The sequence below is a fragment of the Dendropsophus ebraccatus genome, chromosome 4, assembly GCF_027789765.1.
Source record: "Dendropsophus ebraccatus isolate aDenEbr1 chromosome 4, aDenEbr1.pat, whole genome shotgun sequence".
Taxonomy (NCBI): Eukaryota; Metazoa; Chordata; class Amphibia; order Anura; family Hylidae; genus Dendropsophus; species Dendropsophus ebraccatus.
The window spans coordinates 20,024,851-20,047,877 of record NC_091457.1 but is presented as its reverse complement, the minus strand read 5'-3'; the positions used below and the strand labels follow the sequence as shown (position 1 = coordinate 20,047,877).

The window sequence follows — 23,027 nt, the reverse complement described above, 5'->3', positions numbered from 1 at the left end:
CTGCAGCGGGAGAGCGCACTGATTGGTCGGGAGCCACAAAAGCAGGCCAGAGTATGGATGGGTAAAGTATACACCAGTCAGCAGTGGGTTAAGGGGGGGATGGGGTTCACATACTCACAACGGAATGAAAGATCTGCTGCGCGTATGTAAACCCATACAGTAAGTAAACCCATATCCATTCATGTATGTGTGGAGACACTCTTATGGTGCGTTTACACGGAATGATTATTGTTCGAATTTTCGCAATAACCATCGCATTTGAGCGATAATCGCCTTATGTAAACACGACAAACGATCAAGGGACAAGCGAGAAATTGTTCATTGTGATCTTTCAACGTGTTCTCAAATCCTCGTTGGTCGTTCGCTAAAAATTCACAGATCGCTTTGTGTAAACAGTCTTTCAAAGATTCACCCTATGTCTGAGATGGGCTTAAGCGATCTTAAAAATGATCGCATAACGATTTTTTAAATGATTTTTTACTTCGTCGTTATAAAAACCAAATTGTTGCTTCAAAATCGTTAAACGATTGATTGGGCGAATAATCGCTCCGTGTAAACAGACCATTAGGCTATGTTCACACACAGTATTTTTGCTCAGAATTTTTCAACCAAATTCACTCAATTTTAACAGTCTGTGAACATAGTTTTTCTGTGTTTTCAATCCACTCCTGGTTTTGGTTGAAAAATACTAAGCAAAAATACTGTGTGTGAACATAGCTTAAAGCAAATGTACTATTCTAATAAAGCTGCGTCAACCTGCCTCCAGTGCTTCAGCCTGGTGCCCGGTAATAGACTGGCGCCACGCATTGGAACCGGGCCATGGTTAAAAAAAATTACCGATGCACCGGCTTTCCTGTGTCTGTGCCGTTCTATTGATATGCCACACTTAAAACGAATGTACCTGATGGTACATTCGCTTTAAGGCTGTGGCTACGTAGGGGCCACATGACCAAAAATCACCATGTCTTACCCATCGCAGTGCATCATGCCTAATGCAAGTAAACCCCAAGGTAACAGCGACCATGACCAAGAAAAATTCATGTTGAACTGACTTCTTGAGATTGCTCAGTCACGGTCGCCGACTTGGGTGAGACATGGCGATTTTTTTGTTGCACGTGTCCCCAGCCTAAGGGTGCGTGCACACTGCGGAATGACGACGGATAACCCGTCATGCATTCTGCAGCTCACACCCGCCCGCGGACTGATGGGGGGCACGTCTTGCCCTTGTCATATACTCTATTCTATGCACGGGCGGGGTCCACCCTCCGTCCAAAGAATTAACATGTTCATTCTTTGGACGGATGACGGAATCCGGCCGTGCATGGAATGGAGTCTATGAAACAGGCGGAATTGCCAAATGCGTGCCTGCACCAGTCCGCCGGCGGGCGTGAGCTGCGGAATGTGCGACGGGTTATCCATCGTCATTCCACAGTGTGCACGCACCCTTAGGGTATAAGAAAACTCCATACACACCCTATTGGAGGCACTGTACTATGTACTATAATATTTACATATATGTGGAGTTATATATCTATACACTTAGGTAGACATATTTAGACACCATTTTATTTTTAATAAACTCCTCATCAGGAGCAATATTCAGCATTGCTTCTCAGCCACTGGGTTCTCCAGCTCATCTAAAGTAAGGAAATGATGGAAGTTCCTGGAAAAGAAACTCCTAAAGCGCATGCGCGCTCAGCGAGGAGCTGCCCCGGAAGTGATTACTTTCCAGCGCCCAGGTGATGCGCACGCATTTCCGGAAGCGCCAGTGGCTGTGCTGTCGTCATTAGCGCGACTACTGTGCGACCATCTTGGGGAACGGAGCCGAGACGCTGCTATAAGTAAGTGGATCGGGCCGGTATTCGGCAGGAGATGTATGTTAGTAGAGCCGCACGGTCATTGCTGCCGTATAGAGGGGTTCTTACATCTATAGCAGACTGTCGCCTCCTAGTATGTGCGCAGCTGCCGCTTGGCTTGTGCTGTACTAGGTCAATGTTTACACCGGCAATCTAATAGCGTTATTCTGTGATAGCTGTGAGGTGGGGTCACGTGTTAGTGGAGGGCTACCCTATTGAACCCCAGATCTGTAATGTGCCCCATAGAGCGAACCTTTAGGTGTCTCTCAGTATGTCAGAGTGAACATCCTACTTAAAGGGCTTGTCCAGGATACACATTTGATTCCTTTAAAAAAAGAGAAAAAAAAACATGGCGCCACATCTGTCTACAGGTTGTGTGTGGTATTACAGCACGGCTCAATTCACTTCTAAGGCAATAAGATGCAATTATAATTGTAAACTGAGGGCAGGTGTGGCGCTGTTTCCTGTAGAAAGCAATGACAGGAGATAGTTATCCGCTAGTCATACAGTAAGAATGTTCTTTGTTGCCCATAGCAACCTGTAAGAGCATATTATATACCTGTAAGTACCCCTGCTGGTCGGATCACCATCAAATTCCTATCTTAATCCAGAGGTTTGGGGTCTCCATGGATACAAGCGAACATGAGACCGCAATGTACAGAGAAGAGATGAGTCCCATGTCCATAGGAAATCATTGAGCAGTGACTTCCTATGGACATCGATCATCTCTGCTCATTGGCATGATGGGCTGTGGGGCTGACATCCAAAATGCCACCGGGAGGAGAGGATAAGGATCGGGTGCTGTATAAACAGGAAGTGTGGGTTTGGCCCCAGTCTCCTGGCTGACAGGTTCCCTTTAATAGATCTCCCCCATTTAAAGGGTACCTGTCCCTTTAAAAAAAAAAATTAAAAATTAAATTTCTGACATTCAGAAATTTTGATTGGTGGGTACTATCGAGCCAACCTGACAAAGTGTTTGGGTTCAGCAGTGTTATTCTAACCCGCACGCACATCGTTTGATTTTGAAGTTGGATGCCGCTCTAGGGCTGTCAGGAAAATATGGATTCAGCCTATGGTTGCACCTATGTGTTCCAGGACTCCCTAGGGTGGCGGCCGCAGAGAATCAAATGCTGAGTGTTAAAGGAGAAGTCCGGCAAAATTTTTTATTAAAGTGAGTGACTGTACCACCAGGCCCAGGCTGAAGCACTGGAGGCGGCCGACCCACCTTTAGTGGGAAGAAACTCCAGTCCCTGGCCATGACGTGACTCCATTAGAATTAATGGAACCCTATCACAGAGGGGCTAGGGTTTCCTCCCACAAAGGGTGGGTCGGCCCGTCTCCAGTGCTTCAGCCTGGGCCAGGTGGTACAGTCACTTTAAGAGTATTGTATCGTCCCCCAAAAGTTATACAAATCCCCAATATACACTTATTACGGGAAATGCTTATAAAGAGCTTTTTTCCCTGCACTTACTACTGCATCAAGGCTTCACCTCCTGGATAACATGGTGATGCCACTTCCTGGATAACATGGTGATGTCACTTCCTGGATAACATGGCGATGTCACTTCCTGGATAACATGGCGATGTCACTTCCTGGATAACATGGGGATGTCACTTCCTGGATAACATGGTGACGTCCCGACCCAACTCCCAGAGCTGTGCGGGCTGTGGCTGCTGGAGAGGATGATGGCAGAGGGACACTGAGGGACACAGGGCACTGGAGGGACACTGAGCATCCCCCTGCCATCATCCTTTCCAGCAGCCACAGCCCGCACAGCTCTGGGAGTCGGGTCGTGACATCACCATGTTATCCAGGAAGTGACATCACCATGTTATCCAGGAAGTGACATCCCCATGTTATCCAGGAGGTGACATCTCCATGTTATCCAGGAAGTGAAATCCCCATGTTATCCAGGAGGTGACATCCCCATGTTATCCAGGAGGTGACATCCCCATGTTATCCAGGAGGTGACATCCCCATGTTATCCAGGAGTGACATCCCCATGTTATCCAGGAAGTGACATCCCCATGTTATCCAGGAAGTGACATCCCCATGTTATCCAGGAAGTGACATCCCCATGTTATCCAGGAAGTGACATCCCCATGTTATCCAGGAAGTGACATCCCCATGTTATCCAGGAAGTGACATCCCCATGTTATCCAGGAAGTGACATCCCCATGTTATCCAGGAAGTGAAGCCTTGATGCAGTAGTAAGTGCAGGGAAAAAAAGCACTTTATAAGCATTTCCCATAATATTGGTGACTTGTATAACTTTTGGGGGGCAATACAATACTTTAATAAAAATTTTCGCCAGACTCCTCCATGAAGGTTTGGATAACGTTGCAGATCCCCCAACATTTAGCGTTGTTTTCTGGAATGATTGGGCGCCGCTACAGTACACACTTTTTTGGTGAGATGCTGATGTACTACTGCATGAACACAGTGTTAAGCTGACCCTAACGGACGATAAGAAGCTGAAAAAAAATTACAAAAATTTCAGTTATCCAAAACATCTCCTTTAAAGCGAATGCACCATTACTATCAATACAGCCTGCGCAGACTGTGATGGTGGTAGTCATTTTTTAAAGCGCTGCTCGGTTCCTGAGATTAGCTCCTTATATATGCAGATTAAGTTGCTTGGTGCAGTGGAGGCGGGCCCAGTGCACCGATATTTCCTCCCCTGGGAGATGTTCAGAGTCGGGCCGGATTTGATTCAGAAGGTGGCGCGTCACCCAGGGGAGGAGATGGGGAGCTTTCTGTGCACTGAACCCGTCAGGGTCCCATTCACTTATATTATGGAACGTTGATCAAATTGCCATGAAAAAATACAGGCTTCTCGTGGGACACGGTAAAAGTTTTTAAAAACTTTGTGACCCATTAACCCCTTCATGACCGAAGTCATTGATGCACGGATGTTCAGGTCAGATTAATGCAATGTTGCTCCTCTCCTAAGAGCCATAGCGCTTTTATGTTTCCATCCACAGGGCTGGTTGAGCTGTAATTTTTGTGCCATGATCTCTAGTTTTTATTAGTATCATATTGGTGTAAAAGACATTTTTTGATGACTTTTTATTATTATTTTTTTCTGATATATCATTTAAAAAAAAAAATCAGCAATCCTGGTGTTTTTCTTTTTTCCATTTACTCCGCTCATTGCGGGGGGAACACTATTGTTATATTTTAAAGATCTGACAATGCCGCACACTACGATATATAATATGTTTGTTTATTTTGCATATTTTTATTTTTATAATGGTTAAGTAAATATTTTAAACTTTTATGGGGGGGATTATAAAAGGGTTTTTTTAATAAAAATTTTTTTACACTCTTATTCTACAGTTAAACATTCAATCATTAGATTGCATATACTGATGAATGCTATGCCATAGCATAGCATAGATCAGTACTATTGGGGATCTGTTCATAGAGTCTGCCTGTGAGCAGACTCTATCTACAGATGGCCTATCCAACAGGACGGAGGTAAGAGTCTTACGCCTGCCGGTACAAGAGATCGGAACCCGATCAGTCAGTGACAGGTGCCTAACCTGTCACTGACTTCATCCAGGGGTAGTGGGCGGCATTGTCTGTGAATCTTCAGTATATTCATCTTATCCACCTCCTATATAAATCTCGGCACGTGTGCCTTCCCTTTGACCCTGATAGGAGTTAAATAAGGCAGAGTAGATGAATAAACTTGTTTCATGTCTTGTCTTTTCTCAGTAATGGGTTCCTCTAAGAAACATAAGGAGAAGGACCGCGATCGGGACGCCTCATATGGAGGCGGTGCAAGTGAAGATCGTCACAGAGAGCATAAGAAGCACAAGCATAAGGAACGAGAGCGAGAGAGACGCAAGAGGTCTAGAGAAAGGGAAAAAACTCGGGACAGTGATGGAAGATCCCGCTCACGTAAGGACACAGAGTCCCGCAAGATCAAAAAGGAGACGATGGACCCCGACTATGAGCAGAGTGAGTGATCGGTCACAGGTGGCCTAGTACAGGTTTACTTTATATATGTGTAACTGGTACAGAGCAAGTTTTAGAGGTTGTCTCCTCCCGATCAAGACGCTTTGGCTGATAGCAGCCGGGAGGAGCACAGTACAGAGTCCCTCTTACTTGTAAGAAGGATTTGTCTGGCCCGTTCAGCCAGTCACTGATGGGTTCTTTATGTTCACGTTTGCACACCCTAATATAAAATAATGCAAGTATCTGAATTGCCATGTTAAAGCAAACCTGTCACCCCTGAATGCTGGTGATACCGCTGGATAGATGTTAATAAAGGCAATCATATCATAACTGGGAAGCCTGTGTCTGTGTTTTTATATCCATAAAAATGTTTTTTTGTAGTGAGAGTGTCAAGTAGGCGGGGCCTAGTACTGTGCCTCACTGTGGTATATGCTTGGCTCACATTATCAAGCCCTGCCATGTACTCTAGTGTCAGCACAGTGAAGGTTTTGAACCCACAGGCCAAGTTGTCAGCCTTAGTGAAGTTTTTTTTATTTATTTATTTATTTTTTTTTACTCAGCTTCTTATTGTCATAATGTTGCTTCGTGGATTTGAGACATGGTCCGATTTTCATTTATATTGCTGTCCTTGTACACATCTCGTGCGCTTTGTTACTGTGGTTGATATGTTTTGAATTTATCATATTAATTCAGATACTGACTACATGTTCCTGTGTTCATGTACAGGTGTCGCTCCAAAGTCATCCGGTGGGGATTCATCATTAAGCATTGAGGAGACAAAGTAAGTTTACATATAGAAGCTCCTCCTATGTGACTACTACAGTGTTGTATTAGGTCATGTGATGTAGCAGTACAGACATCCTGATGGAAAGGATGTTCAACAGGATGCAAAAACATGATGTGAACAGGGCCTTATGGGCTTATCGGATATCAATTTATTTTCTCCTTTTTCTCTAGTAAACTTCGAGCTAAACTTGGATTAAAACCCCTGGAGCTAAATACAGCTAAAACAGGTATATGTGTGGTATATTGCTTTATGTGTATATTGCTTATGTCATCTTACTGTTACCACATTCAAACCTTTGTTTGGTTTTGCAGAGAGCGGCACTAAAGAAGACCCAGTTGCCGCCGCAATTATTAACCCACTGATTCTAAGGCAGCAACAGGAGCTCAGGGAAAAACTTGCAGCTGCTAAAGAGAAGAGAATGCTAAACCAGAAACTAGGGTAAGGAACAAGCGCTAGATAGCGACACAGAGCACTTATTTTCACAAAAGTTGTTGGCAAGTAGGAGAGATTGATGGAAGAAGCACTCCCAGAAGGCAGATGTTACTGGCTCTAGCTGCCTATGTAATGCTGTGCTGATGTATCATGGGATTGATTCTAATGGAGCGACATCATAGAGGGGCGGGGGTTTCCTCCCACTAGGGATGGGCCGGCCCACCTCCAGTGCTTAAGCCCTGGCCGGTGCCCGGGAATAGAACGGCCCCGTACCTGGGAAACGGGGCGCGGTTCAATAAAAAGACCACAACATCGACTTCTCTGCGCCGGGGCTGTTCTATCCGTGTGAGTATCGTAAAGCAAATGTACTGTTGGTACATTCACTTTAAGAAAAAAAAAATCCTTACATTGAACTTTGCATTGGTTGGGAGAACATTGCCATTGCTTCTCAACTCTCTTTCTTCCACTTGCAGTAAAATTAAATCCTTGGGAGAGGATGAGCTGTGGTTGGATGATACAGCTGCTTGGATTGAACGAAGTCGTAAGCTTCAAGCGGAGAAGGAGAAAGCTGAAAAAAGGGTAAGTATTTTCACCGTAAATAGGTATTCCCATCTCATCTTATTGGCGTCCCAGCCCCTGGAAGAGGTGAAGAAGCAGGTAACAGCCAGAGTAGGTGAGTTACGTACGTGTACGTGACTTATTTCAACGCTTTTTTTTTCCGCTTTGACCTCTTCCAGGACCACAAAAAGGCAGAGGCTGGAAAACAAAAAATAAAACAACTGAGGTTGGAGAACCCCTTTAAGGCTCTGTTCACACTTTTTTTCTGGTGTTTTCCATTGTGATTAGTGAATTTCTATGTTTCACAATGCGTTCATCAATCAAACAAAACTGTTCAGCTTGCATCGCAGCCCTATCATATATATGTTGGAAATAAAGCAGATGTCCAGCCTTCTGTCTGTTCTGCATAGTTTGGTGTGGAGAGATTTTAGATTTTTGGGTTGCCAAGACAGCTGTAGGATGCCCATCAAGTTTCCTCAAGCACTTTTCTAAGTAATAGGCCTAATTGGACTATGTATACAGCCGCCCAAATATGCAACTTTTAGGCTTCATAGACTGTAATGAAGCAAAAGAGTTGGCTTTGATTGGCAGCTCGGGAGATATGCTTTGCCACGCATGTCCCTCAGCTGTATCTCAAGATTGACTTTTGACATGTCTATTAGGTAGTACATATGTCAGTAATGCTTTAAAAAAGGTAATAACTAGAGATGAGCGAACCTCCAGCATGCTCGAGTCCATCCGAACCCGAATGATCGGCATTTGATTAGCGGTGGCTGCTGAAGTTGGATAAAGCTCTAAGGTTGTCTGGAAAATATGGATACAGCCAATGACTATATCCATGTTTTCCACATAGCCTTAGGGCTTTATCCAAGTTCAGCAGCCACCGCTAATCAAATGCTGAATGCTCGGGTTCGGATAAACTCGAGCATGCTGGAGGTTCGCTCATCTCTAGTAATGACTTAAAGGGCTTCTCCTGGATTACACAGAAGCATTTCTTGAAAAACAGCACCACCCTTTTTCTCAGGTTGTGGGAGATAATACAACTTGGCTCCAATGAAACTGAGCTGCAACCACACCCAAACTGAGGACAAGAGTGTTGCAGCTTCTGGAACCAAACAGTTAAGCTACTATCTACTAATAACCCCTTTAAATTCACGTTTTCACATATGCGACTATTGAAAGATCTTTGTGATGGGAGTACTCCTTTACATACTGGTAGCTGATGTTTATTCTGCCAGTGGTGGGGGTCACAGAAAGTTAGCTCCCCATGGTTATGGCTCTCAAAAACAATCATGCGTGTGGCTATGCCCTAAGTGTCTGTATATCCAGAATAATCATTATATTATTTATCTGTGGTTTAATCATTTGTTTTTCCCCCCACAGGCAAAACTGTTAGCAGAAATGGATGAAGAATTCGGGGTGTCCAATCTGGTAGAGGAAGAATTTGGACAAAAGAAGGTGAGCATTGCCGTCTCAACACATCTGTTTTCCCCCCCCCCCCCTCCCCCCCCTGATCCATTGAATGTTCTGACGATGTTTTTCGCTTTATAGGCTTACTCATCTCAAGATTTACAAGGTCTGACTGTAGAGCACAATCTGGAATCTTTTACTGAAGGAAAGACTGTAATACTGACCCTAAAGGATAAAGGTAATGAGAACCATGGTCAACTTTATAATGCGTCTTCTGCAGCCCTGCAGCTTGTGCTACTATTAAGTTTATTATGTGCTGCGTCAACATAGGTGTCCTTGATGAAGATGAGTCCGACGTCTTGGTTAATGTGAATATGATCGACAAGGAAAAAGCTGAGAAAAATGTGGAGCTTAAGAAGAAAAGACCTGACTACAAACCGTATGAGGAAGAGGAGTCTGTGGATGACATGGTGGTGGTAAGTGTGCAGCCCTTTAACATGTCGTTGCCCCTTCTTCCTTTCCAAAGGTCATTCCACCGGAGCGAAATGAGTCATTTTTATTAATGATTTCCATGGACAGTCATTGGTAATTCAGACAGCCTCCTATCATATAACGTCTGTTTGCAAAGGAGACAAACTTTTTATGGCTATTAAATTGCTAGTCTCGTATCATAAATTTACATTCTGTGGACACGTTCCAGGTCCTTGGCCTTTGCTCTTCACTGCTTGTTCCTGTCTCTGAAACTAATTGACCGGCCCACTCAGCAAATCACTAACTGAAGCAAGACACTGCTTTAGGCTGTGTTCACACACATTGCAGTTTATTTGCAGCATTGACAGCATGTATATGCGTATATACCCACTGACTGTTATGAGTTACTTACTAAATAATTTGTTAGTACTTTTAACTTGATTGCCAGTTCTTCAGTGAATTGAAGGGTGTGAGGGGTTTAACCAGCACCCTTACGACACAGTTACCATGATAGTCAGAGGCCTTCTGAAGCCCCCCATGAGCATGAGCAGAGCATGGATCTAAGGATTGCTTATTAATGTCCCCCAGGGACAAACCTGTGTGTATGTTTAGGTGGGAGGGGGGGTATAGTCCCTAAAATAATAATTCAAATCTCTTCTTTACCCATTGAGAATAAATACTGTCTTTTTCCAAAAATAAGACTGGGTCCAGTTTCTGTAAAGAAAAGGGCTTATTTTCGGGGTAGGTCTTATTTTCGGAGAAACACAGTATGTGGTACCACCACATGTGGAATTTTTCAAACTATTCGCTAAATGTTGTTAGTGATCCTGCGTGGTGAGCGGCGTAAGTGAAAAATACTGTGTGCCAAAATTGCTAATTTTCAGTCACATGATATAGTAGATAAAATTGAATAAAAAGTGAACAGAAAGTCCCATCTACCCTAAATTGATACCAATAAGAATTACAGATCACGTCAATGTGGTGTTCTTATACGAAAATTTAATAAACTTAATAGTAAATAATTAAAAAATTACAGATCACGTCTCAAAAATGAGCCCCGTAGACGCTTTAAAGGTCAGAAGATGATAAATCAAATTTTTTAACGGTACTAAGACGTTTCGAGTTGTATAAATTGGGCATCTCTGTAATTGTACCGACCCGCAGAATAAAGGTGGCATTTACTGCAAAGTGGCAGGTGTCTTTAACCCCTTCAAGACAGCGCCCTTTGATGCCTGGATGTCTGGGTCAAATTAATGCAATGTTCCTCCCTGCCTTCTAAGAGCCACAGCACTTTTATTTTTCCACCTACAGGGCTGGTTGGGGTGTCATTTTTTGCACCATGATCTCTAGTTTTCATTAACATCATATTGGTGTAACAGAAAAATTTTGATCGCTTTTTATTAATAGTTCGGACAATTCCACACGCTGCAATATGTAATATGTTTATTTTTAATTTTATTTTTATAATGGGCAAGGGGAGTTTATTAAACTTTTATTGGGAGGGGTTTTTTTTAAGTGTTTTTTAAATACTTTTAAAAACTTTTTTTTATTACACTTTTTCACTGTAAAACATGCATTTATTAGATTGCATATACTGATCTATGCTAAGCCATAGCATAGCATAGATCAGTGTTATTGGCGATCTGTGCATAGAGCCTGCCTGAGAGCAGACTCTATACATGGATCGCCGAACCCCCGCCCGTCGGTACATTCGACCGGGACCCCCGCAGCATGGCTGTGGGGGTCCCGATCACTCAGTGACAGAAGCTTGTTCTGTCACTGAATACCTTAAACACTGCGATCGCTATAGATCGCAGTGTTTAACTGGTTATTGAGACACAGCTGCAGGATTGCAGCTGCCTTTCATTACCTCTGGCACCGGACACACTGATGTGTGCGGGATCGCTCTCACTGCAGCGGTCCCGCACACATCAGAAGCCCCGTCAGTGCGGGAACGTATATATACATTCCTACTGCACAGGGTATGTGCAGTATGAACGTATAAATACAGATTACTGATAGGAAGGGGTTAAAAAAGTGCAATCTGTCTTGTAAAATACTCCTCATGTGGCTCTGTATTTGTAAAAGTAAAGTTATGTTTAAAAGTTATGTTTAAGTTAAGTGAAGGTACAAAAATCAATTACAGGGAAGGGTTAATGCAATCGGTAATCTTTGATGGAACGTATATGTCTTTTCTTTACTCAGTTTAGACACAAGTCCGTACTTTCAAAGTATGACGAAGAAATAGAAGGAGAAAAGAAGAAATCCTTCCGCTTGGAAAGTGGCGGCACAGCAGATGGATCCTGGGAGAAAGAGCTTCAGAATATCCGCCAAAGCCTGCACAACCAGGCCCAATCCCTAGACATTCCAGCCCTGAAAATTGCATCCGAGTACTATACCCCTGAAGAGATGGTAAGGTGCTAGGACCGGGCTCCCATGGGGTTTCATGTATCGTTCAGCTGTTAGGAACATTTTATTATCAATGTACAGTCCAAGCAGAAGAGCTCAAGATGTAAATGCTGCTTTCTTTTCAATTAAAGGTTTCCTTCAAGAAAACAAAGCGACGTGTGAAAAAGATCCGTAAGAAAGATAAGTCTTTGACGGATGACCTGTTGCTAATGAAACCTGATACTCGCGAGAATGACTTTGGTTCGAGGTAGGTAGTTTCTTCTACCCTTTTATAGAAAAAATATTGACGGTAACAAAGTAATACAGTCCAAACTTAGACTAGACAGTCTAAGAATAAGTCAGATGTTTGTGTATCTGGCATATATTTAGATTGTCTAGTCTAAGGGTGTCCTTACACTTTATACTACATTTGGCTAAACCCGATGCTGTTGGCGCATTTGGCCAACTCTAAGGTATATGGCGGCTTCTCGATTCTCCACCGACAGATGATATCCATGCAGAGAAGGGTCAGGATTGCCAGTATCATCGCAGTCTGGTGGCAGCTTACCCCATCCCTTCACCATAGACAACACATGAACGTTCAGCACTGGAAAGTTCAACATTTGACCAACAGCTTTTAAAGGTGTATGGCCAGCTTAGGTCTGTACCTTCTATTTTTGTGCCGAGAATTACTTGTATCTAAGCCCTGCCAATGCTCTGCATCCCCTGATGTGTCCATTTTGCATTCACCTGGTTGTTTTTAAACAGGTTTAATACTCTGTTTGTTTTAGATCCCGTGGCCGTGGCCGAAAGCGAGCCGCCTTGGATGATGAAGAACATGAGGTGCACTTAAAACGCGCCATGCCTCAGTCAGATGATGTGCGCGTGGAGCGTATGGACATTAGTGACGAAGGTTAGGCTGCTTCTTAAGGATTATGTAAAATCTTATGACTGCAATATTCTTGTGATCAAGTCCTCTCGGTTTAGCTCCTTAAGAGTTGCTTTTTGCTGGGTCTACCTTTTTATTGGGGTATGAGAACTATACTTACTATAGACCATCTGTATCAAATTGATGGGTTTCATCTACCAGCCAATCAGCTTATTGTAGGGGAGAGTGCTGCAGCCTCCGTACTTACCAGGTACAGCTCTGTAGATGTGATAGTGGCTATAGCTGATCTTGCAGCTTGCCATGCTCACCCTTCAATAAGCTGTTTGCCTGTGGTGCCTGGAGTCGGACACTGATCTGCTATTATGGTGGTTGTCCAGCGAAAATGTTTTTCTTTCAAATGAACTGGTGTCAGAAAGTTATATAGATTTTTAATTTACTTCTATTTAAAAATCTCAAGTCTTCCCATACTTAGCTGCTGTATGTCCTGCAGGAAGTGGTGTTTTATTTTCAGTCTGACACAGTGCTCTCTGCTGACATCTCTGGCCAAGACAGGAACTCTGTTTTCTATGAATCCCCATAGAAAACCTCTCCTGCTCTGGACAGTTCCTGTCTCGGCCAGAGATGTCAGCAGAGAGCACTGTATCAGACTGAAAATAAAACCTTTCCTGCAGGACATACAGCAGCTGATAAGTATGGAAAGACTTGAGATTTTTAAATAAAAGTAAATTACAAATCTATGTAACTTTCTGACCCCAGTTGATATGAAAGTATTTTCGCTGGACAACCCCTTTTATTAGCCTGTTCTAAGTATGGACCATCAATATGTAAGTCCCAGAAAATTCCTTGAAATATACACATGTCAATGTAACAGATTGTCAGGTTGTGTCTCCTAGTCATGATTTAAAGGAGAAGTCTGGGCAGACCTTTTTTTTTACTTTTTCACTTTTTTTTTTCACTTTTTCTTTTTCACTAGTATCGGGGAGGAGGAGGATAAAAAAACTTACATGCTCTTACCTCCCCGGCTCCAGCTCTATTGTCTGCAGACCGCCGATCTGGACCCTGGCCGCTTCCTGGTCTCAGTGGGGACCCAGGTTGTAATGTGTGAGGTCTGCTGAACTAGTCAGTGGCTGTAGCAGGGTCCTGCCTTGGCGGCTGACTGGCTGAGTGGACCTCACACGCCACTACCCGGGTCCCCACTCAAACCAGGAAGCGGCCGGGGACTGGATTGGCGGTATGCGGACACCAGCAATGGAGCCGGGAGGTTAGAGCTTGGTATTTATTTTATCCTCCTCCTCCCCGTCACAAAAATAAGAGGTCTGCCCAGAATTCTTCTTTAAAGAGTCACTGTCGTATTTTTTTTTTTTTGCAGAAATCAATAGTCCAGGCGATTTTAAGAAACTTTGTAATTGGGTTTATTAGCCAAATCTGCCATTATCTGCATGTAAAAAGCCTTTTCCCAGGTCCTTCCCTCCTTCCTCTTTTTCATCCACTCTGAAAAATCTGAAAATTGTGACTTGTTGCAGGAGACGTCCCCTGTCTGCTCTAGGGAGAGGGGAGGGGGGAGGAGGAAGGAGGGAGTTAGCCGGCACGGAGCTGGGTGACAGCTGTAATCCGAGCTCAGACAGGTCACTGGTGATGGTCAGAACAGATAACGGATGAGTGATTTGTAGATTAACTCTTTGTTGTCCTGTTTTGGTCTTTTCTTTAGCTCTCTCCATAGGAGAACAATGAAGACAGGGGGGAGAGCTTCAAACTGCTTTTTCATGATAAAAATGCATTTTTCGGATAATAAACCCAATTACAAAGTTTCTTAAAATCGCCTGGACTATTGATTTCTGCAAAAAAAAAATTCACGACAGTGACACTTTAACATATTTTTATAGGGCAGTATTCATTGTGTTCTTCTCACTTGCTTTCTTTTTCATTGTTTGTTTTACAGAAGAGGCTCCAGATTCTCCAGCTATTTTAGAGGAAGACGAATTAGAAAATGAGTTACACAAACAGCTTGAAAAAAGTAGACGACTAAAGCAGATTCAGCAGCAGAAGGATAGCAGTGAGAAGGTAAATGTACAGACTTAAAGGGGTTGTCCCTCAGGAGGATAAAGGGAGACTCTGATCCCCCCACTTTCCCCCAATCTAGTCACTCAAGGTTGTATTACATGTAGCGATTTTCGTTTAAAGATTCGCTATAACGATCGTTCGCTAGCAATAACTAGCGATTTTTTTTTTTTTTTTTTTTTTCTCTGAGGTTATTACATTCACTGATTACTGTTACGAACGATCGCTTTTACACCGTTATATAGTCGCAAATCGGTTCTCAGGACATCCCACACAACATGTTTTATCGTTGAACGACTTATTACGCGAACGATTGGCGAACTACCAGCGATAATTTTTCAACATGTTGAAAGACCAAAATGAACGATTTTCTATTAGTCGTTTCATCGTTTGGTGTAATTACACGGACAGATAATCACTCATTTCGATCGTTTTAGCAAATTTTTAAACGATAATTGTTCCGTGTAGTAGGGCCTTCAGATTGATGTCGCCGCTGCAGACATCTCTGGCGGCTTCCATAGAAGAGAAATGGTGTGGCAAAGCAGATCTGCGTCATGCTGCTCCCTCGACTCGATCCCAGTCATTATCACAGGCAGTCGTATGTTATGTTATAATTGAGAAATTTACATTGGAGAGAATTTTTACTTCATATATACACTTCGGCATTGCATAGGTTAAAAAATTTTTACAAATGTAAAACCCCATTGATCTGATCTTTCTCGCTTGTTTTTTTTCTCTTTTAGATTGCTTCAATGGTAAAAAAGCTCAACACTCAAAAAAGCCAAGAGGACGACGATGACGACGATAAGAAAGGGTCCATTGTATTTAATGCAACGTCTGAATTCTGCAGAACTCTTGGGGAGATACCGACGTACGGCTTAGCCGGCAACAGGGAGGATCAAGAGGATTTAATGGTATGGGACAGCACTATATGTAGTCATGTAATAAATTCTGTGTGAATTTCCATACTGGTACCATGCAGGTGTATTCACTCTTTTATTGTCTGTCTTAGGATTTTGAGAAGGATAAAGAGGAGTCTGAGAATGAACACGGAGACTCTGAAGGCGATGAGAACATTGGTTGGAGTATGGTGAACCTTGATGAGGAGAAAAACCAACAAGATGTAAGTAAAGTATCTGTAGTTGTCAGTTCTCCATTGTCTTGTCCCTATTATATGTATAAATGTACATTTTGGGAAGTTACCAGGGGTATGTTATATTGTGAATTTATTTACGGGCGGAACTCTTCTTAATGTTTTCATTACAGTAAATTAGAATGTTATAATCCTCATGTTCTGTTTCCATAACCCTATAATTCCTTTTCTTATTAGTATTCTGCATCTTCCACCACCATTTTGGATGAAGAACCCATTGTGAACAGGGGTCTAGCTGCAGCTCTACATCTCTGTCAGAACAAAGGTATCACACTGTGGAAATAGGTCATTTTTCTAAGGGAGGTTGGAAATGAGGCATTTGATTGGTCCTTTTTTTTAAATATATATATATATATAATTTATTTATTTATTTTTGTCGCACACTTGTTGGTAGGTCAACACTAACAACCAATTGGCCTTTGAATAGGGCCTCTGGTCAATTAAAAAAAATAAGGCTAAAAGGAAGTGAATCAGGCCCTGATTCATGTCTCCTCTGCCTCTCCCAACACCCAATGAGCCTAGTCTTCACAACCATTCAGCCTTCCATATACATCTATGAGCCTAAAGTTTACACCCCTTAGCCATGTATTCACACCTCCAAGCCTTGCATTCAGAGTCCCCTAAGCCTCACATTCACAATCATGAGCCTAGAATTTGACCCTTTTTAAAATTGTAAAGTTTAAGCTCATCTGGCTATTTAGAGAAAATATAGGCAACCATATAAAAACTTAGGGGCATATTAGTAGTTTAAAAAATGGAATTGGCACCAGAGACTATTAAAAAATCTAAATGAATTATATATATATATATATATATATATATATATATATATATATATATATATATATATATATATATATATATATATATATATAATTATTAAAGTGGCCATAGGTGCTCTTTAATCCCACAATCTCATCTCTATTTAACATCCATCCTGTTACAGTATAATGACCAAGTAAGCTCTTATAAAGAATAGGGGCGCAGTCATAAAAACCTCTGGCCCCCGAATCCCCCAATCTTGTAGAATAAACTTGGGTCATTTGATGATTCCTTAGAATAGCAGAATATGAAATGATTGCAGCCCCTGATACACTTTATGCTTATTCTGTTGTTTTTGTTTTTTCTTGTCAGGCTTACTGGAAACTACAGTACAAAAGGTTGCACGTGTTAAAGCTCCCAATAAGTCCCTCCCGTCAGCTGTTTACTGTATAGAGGACAAAATGTAAGTAATACTTCCAGCTTCCCAAAGACTTCTCCTGGCCCTAAAGGTGATGGCAGATATGTTCCACTGCTCTTTTTCCCCCCCTCTATATTGACAATGGGGGAGATTTATCGGTTATGAGCTCCTAGAAAACGCCAGGGAGAAGGGGCAGATTCTTGTAACCCCTGTGCGCCTTATGGGTGATCGAGGCGGGGGAGTACGACTATAAGGCGGGGAGGAAGTGTGGCCTCCTCCCGCACCTGGAAATCATGATACAAAATCTACATCTGTTCTCAAGCAGGTGTAGATTTGTTTCGCAATGCCTGCTCCAGAAGCAGGGCCGTCTGGCTTTACTAAGAAGCAAACACCTCTTGCTATTACACAAAGCGATTTTTCAACAATAAACGATCTCAATCGACTGCTATTGAGAACGGCCTGAAATCGTTCACCCAATTACACGGAACGATGATAGTTACTTACGATCGTTCTTGCAGTCAAGTGCAATCTGTTTCATTTTTAGCTCTGCTGTATCCCTTCGTTCTACTGTAGCTGGGTCATGTGACCACCAAAAATTGCATGGCTTTCTGTGTCTCAGGAAAAGGTCTATCCTGGGTCAGCTGACTTCCAATGAACTATATGACAACAACATTATCATCGTCATATTCCTTCTGGCCGATCAGATCCCTTCCCAATGTTGATGTCACAATACCAGAATTTTAACCCTTTCATTGATGCACAAAAGTCCAGGTCAAATAAATGCAATTATCCTCCCCGCGTTCTAAGAGCCATAGCGCTTTTATTTTTCCACCTACAGGGCTGGTTGGGGTGTCATTTTTTTGTGCCATGATCTTTAGTTTTTATTAATATCATATTGGTGTAACAGAAAAATTTTGATTGTTTTTTAATTTTTTCTGATAATTTAATATCAGCAATCCTGGTGTTTTTTTTTTTTTTTTTTCGTTTACGCCGTTTACTGTGTGGGAACAATAATGTTATATTTTAATAGATCGGACAATTCCGCACGCTACGATATGTAATATGTTTATTTTTTTTCATCTTTTTATTATTGGCAAGGTTTTTTAAACTTTTATTGGGAGGGGGTTTATGAGGGGTTTTTAATAATTTTTTTTTTTATGACTGTAAAACATGCAATCATCAGATTGCATATACTGGTCTATGCCATAGCATAGATCAGTGTTATCGGCAATCTATGTATAGAGCCTGCCTAAGAGCAGATTCTATTCATAGATGGACGATCCGACAGGACAGAGGTAAGTGACTAGCCCCCGCCTGTCGGCACAAGAAATCGGGACTCCCACAGCATGGCTGTGGGGCTCCCGATCATTCAGTGACAGATGCTTGATCTGTCACTGAGTACCTTAAACGCCACGACCGCTATAGATCGCAGCGTTTAAGGGGTTATGAGATGCAGCTGGGATCGCAGCTGCCTCTCATTACTTCCCGCATTGGACACACTGATGTGTGCGGGATTACTCTCACTGTCCTGCACACATCATTAAGCCCCTCAGTCAGGAACGTATATGTACATTTCTACTGCACGGGGTATGTGCACCAGGAACATACATATACATGTTACTGACGGGAAGGAGTTAAAGAAGAAAACCCATTAAAGCTGCACATAATATGAATTAACACCAACCCACTTCTGAGTTTAAGCTGTTCATCTGGTTCCAGTTGTTTTTATTGACTCATAAAGGGGTTGATTTCAGTTCACACCATGTGCAGTTTTGAAGCGTTTTGTTCATAGTGGCATGGGATAAAGTCATATGACCTATGTCACATAATGTAGCTCTCAAGTTTTAGAAGATACTTTAGGATTACTATACAATTCAGAGCAAGTGCGGAGAACAAACACCACCTTTTCTCGCTGCAAAGCAAGGTGCATTTTGGGAAATGTAGGGTGCATTAGTAAATCATTTCAGTAGGCTAAAAACCCCTGCATGGCCCATCAACTAAAAGAGGAATACATAAGAACCTCCACCTCATTCTACATTAATAGTGTGTGCTGTACTATATAAGTAATATGTATACCATTGAACATACTTATAGGCCCCGTGCACCCGGCAGAAGCTGAGTGTGCTCTTTTTGGCTTATAGCTTTAGCAGTAAACAGCTTTCCTATATAGAGGGACATTGCAAACATATACTTACAACACAGTATAATGAATAACTAGCTGAGTAAGTGGTGGCTCTGACCACAAGGGCCCCACATGATCTCAAGAATGGGGACCCCAATCTCCCAATGAATGGCACATATATATATGTATGTATGTATATATATATATATATATATATATATATATATATATATATATATATATATATATATATATATAATGTGTGTGCCAATGCACTTTTGATTCACTGTGGGACTTGTAGAAACAGTCAAATGCAGTGTTCTCCCATACAGAATGAATGGAACAAGTAATCTTTCACTTCTGCAATGTGTAAAACTAATCTGCCAATGTAATAGGATATGTGTGGTCGAAGCTGTATAATAGGCTGTAATCCTCCTTGTTTCTCCCCCCAATTAGTTTTTTTCCCCCACTCATATACGTCTTCTGCTCTTACTATAAAACAGGGCAATAGATGACAAGTACAGCAGGCGAGAAGAGTACAGAGGCTTCACACAGGACTTTAAGGAAAAAGATGGCTACAAACCAGATGTTAAAATTGAGTATGTGGATGAAACTGGGAGGAAACTTTGTCCAAAAGAGGTAAGCACCGTCCAGTCTTGATGAACGATCATCTTCTAGAAAGTGTTCTGTTCTAATCTTTCCTCGATTTCTATGAACACAGGCCTTTAGACAGCTGTCTCATCGGTTCCATGGTAAAGGCTCGGGTAAAATGAAAACTGAAAAACGCATGAAGAAACTGGATGAGGAGGCGGTGAGTGAAGCGAAACTGGGATAAAATTGCACCAGCAAATTATTTCATCACAGTCATCGATCAGCAAATCTCTAAACAGGCACTGTCACTTTAAAAAAAAAAAAAAAAAACTTGGCATGTCATAAGGACTAGTCAAACTCTTTGATCATTTAGGGTCTCGGATATCAATTGATCAGTGGATCGAACAGAGAGTAGTGCGATCTACGTGTGTCCTCACCTCAGTTCTTGTGACCGATACAGACATCTAAAGTAATGTCTATAGGACTGTCCCGTGTTGAATGCACATGCTAGCTGGGGGGGGGGGGCCCTGAACACTCCAACACTGTGTTCAAAATATGTCACAAGTTATTTTTTTTTTAAAGTTACAGTTAGACTTTAAAGTCAGCATTTTTAGAATACCAACATTTCAGAAATGGTTTCCTGTCCTGGGCAGAGGCTGTGGCCTGTACTGGCAATCGTCCACCCAGCAAGTAGAATAGGAAGCAGTGGGCAGATGTGGTATTTTCTGTGGTGCTCAGTGTCTGTATTGCTCATATTTATAACAACTAATATTAATCTGACTTATCTTTTTTTTCAGCTTTTGAAAAAAATGAGTTCTAGCGACACTCCTCTTGGTACAGTCGCCCTCCTGCAGGAAAAGCAGAAGGCCCAGAAGACGCCATACATTGTGCTCAGCGGAAGCGGGAAGAGTATGACAGCGTGAGTAACATAACACTCATTACAGGTGTTACTATCTGTATATATGTTACTGTAGCGCCACCTGCTGTTCATCTTCAATAGAAATTGTGCCAAGGTGGACACACATGCTTAGGATTTTTTATTTTTTTTCACAAAGATAAAATAATCAGTAGTCGCCCACACATCTTCCATTAAATGTGTGAGCCACTATTATGAGTGCAAACTAGCACCGATCAGCAAGGGTTTGCAGCGTCCTCTCTGCTTCTCATAGGTGAAGCTCAACAAATGCAATTGCCCAGCAGAAAAGAAGCTGCAGCATCCAGCTCGGTGCACTAGAGATCCATCCACATACCCAGCAGAGAAATAGGAAGCAATGCTTTAAAAGGGAACTATCAGCAAGTTAGACTAATCTGACCTGCTGATAGCCCCCAATTGCACAGAAGATGTCAAGGAGGAAGGTATGTCTCTTACCTTCCTCCTCAGCGCCACTTTTGTGCAGTTAGTCGTGTTCCCCATGGTCTGGTTAAACCGTTAGAGCACTGCCCGTCCCCATAGCACCGATCTGCCCCTTTCTAATGATAATGAATGGCGCAGCGGGCTGGATCGGTGCTATGGATGCAGACAGTGCTCCTGACGGTCTCACTGGACAATGGGGAACACGACTAGCTGCTCCGAAACAGCGCAGAGGAGGAAGATAAGAGACACACCTTCTGTGCTGTAGGGACATATCAGTAGTGTCGAGGTGGAGACAGCCAACAACAGTAGGCCTTCTTTGGGAAGGCACCTCGACATTATGTTAGATTCATTGTAGTTCCCCTTTAAAGGGGTTGGCCACTTTATAGTAAAATAGTTCAGTATACAGTATTAGTAAGTGTACTCACTGTATATGCTGACAGCAGCTTCCTGTGTACCTCATAGAGCTAACATCATCCTCCAGGCTGTGGTGCCCTGCTCTGTTTTGTGTCTGTACATAAAATGGCCAACATGGAGGAGCATGTGACCGTGCCCCGCCCCCCAGTGTCCACCACTGAGCCTGTATATGTCTATGCAGGACACAGAGGGCGGGGCATGGTCACATGCTCCTCTATGTCGGCCATTTTAAGGACTGAAACAAAACAGAGCAGGGCAGCCCAGCCTGGAGGAGGAGGGGTGTCTGATATTGGCTCTATGAGGTACACAGGGAGCTGCTGTCAGTATATACAGTGAGTACACCTACTAATACTGTACACTGACCTATTTTACTATAAAGTGGCCAACCCCTTTGAGGGCATTCCAACCCATATAAAATAGTCTCCCATCCACAGGTGTCTGACTGAGGGGGAGGGGCATTAAAATAACGCCCCTAATGCACAGTTTCTATTGTGGACTCAGTAAAGCTACTTCTCAGAAACAGGTGGCGCTGTAGTACTATTATACCTGATGCAGCTCTTATAAAGACATATTAAGATACTTTTGGACCTATGTTATTGAATAGTTGTGTACCTGAAAATTCTTTAAAAAAAAAAAATTCATTTCCCCGCCCCCCTTTTTTCCCCCTACTTTTAGGAACACACTTATCAAGTGAGCGATAATAAATCACTGAAATTCCACTGAAGGAGAAGCTGGCTGACATGAGCGGATGAGCACGATCAGCTTCTGCACACTATATGGACGTATATTCCAAGCATGCTGGACTGGTGTGGATTGGTGAACACATGGGAAGCTGCGGCCATGCAGACAGTCTTTACAGCTTGGGAGTTTGGTGGGATTTTTTTTTTTAACTAGGTTCTGTAAGATTGGGGTGGTCTGGAATCCAGACATGCTCCAGTTACCATGATAAAATACATCAACGGGTTGTCTGTAAATCATCTATTAAAAGTGTTGTAATATGAAACCATTAAAGTTTCTTCTTACTGGATGATTTCTATGATGTTCCCTGACGATAATAATGTGTGTAACATATAAAATGGCTGCATGGGGTGTGGTCAGAATCAGTTCATATGAAGCCTGGGCTCTTCTGGTCTGGGTGTACAGTGGAGCGGCACATGCTAAGCGAGATCACTGAGTGACATGATGTCTGCACTTCTGTGTCTCTATACACAGCCTCAGGCCTTGTGTACACAAAGGAAAATTCCCTCGCCAACATTGTTTAGAAATCCCCTTTTTGCACGGTCTGAAGGGCCAAGGGAAATAAAAATATACTGCCCTGGCAAAGTTAAGGTCTGTTAACTGACGCCAGAGACTAAATCAGTATTTTTGCGTTATATCGCTCACCCCTAAAAATTGTCTGA

At 42.5% G+C, this 23,027-nt stretch overlaps 1 protein-coding gene across 1 annotated transcript; it reads left to right on the top strand.

Moving 5' to 3' along the window:
• The first annotated feature begins 1,767 nt into the window (after positions 1-1,767).
• Positions 1,768-22,654, top strand: SART1 (spliceosome associated factor 1, recruiter of U4/U6.U5 tri-snRNP). Its single transcript, XM_069965235.1, has 21 exons — positions 1,768-1,841; positions 5,578-5,823; positions 6,547-6,601; positions 6,778-6,833; positions 6,919-7,045; positions 7,513-7,618; positions 8,981-9,055; positions 9,149-9,245; positions 9,338-9,483; positions 11,684-11,890; positions 12,019-12,134; positions 12,658-12,779; positions 14,695-14,816; positions 15,557-15,727; positions 15,826-15,936; positions 16,144-16,231; positions 17,101-17,191; positions 19,772-19,907; positions 19,990-20,079; positions 20,657-20,778; positions 22,303-22,654. The coding sequence occupies exons 2-21, from the start codon at positions 5,580-5,582 to the stop codon at positions 22,319-22,321; spliced, it is 2,301 nt and encodes a 766-aa protein (XP_069821336.1). The 5' UTR covers positions 1,768-1,841; positions 5,578-5,579; the 3' UTR covers positions 22,322-22,654.
• Positions 22,655-23,027: the final 373 nt, after the last annotated feature.

Excerpts from the sequence above, each read along its gene's own strand:
- SART1 (XM_069965235.1), top strand. The coding sequence starts at position 5,580 with ATGGGTTCCTCTAAGAAACATAAGGAGAAGGACCGCGATCGGGACGCC. Across the intron at positions 16,232-17,100 it reads ACATCTCTGTCAGAACAAAG|GCTTACTGGAAACTACAGTA; the intron begins GTATCACACTGT and ends TTTTCTTGTCAG. Across the intron at positions 20,080-20,656 it reads AGAAACTGGATGAGGAGGCG|CTTTTGAAAAAAATGAGTTC; the intron begins GTGAGTGAAGCG and ends CTTTTTTTTCAG.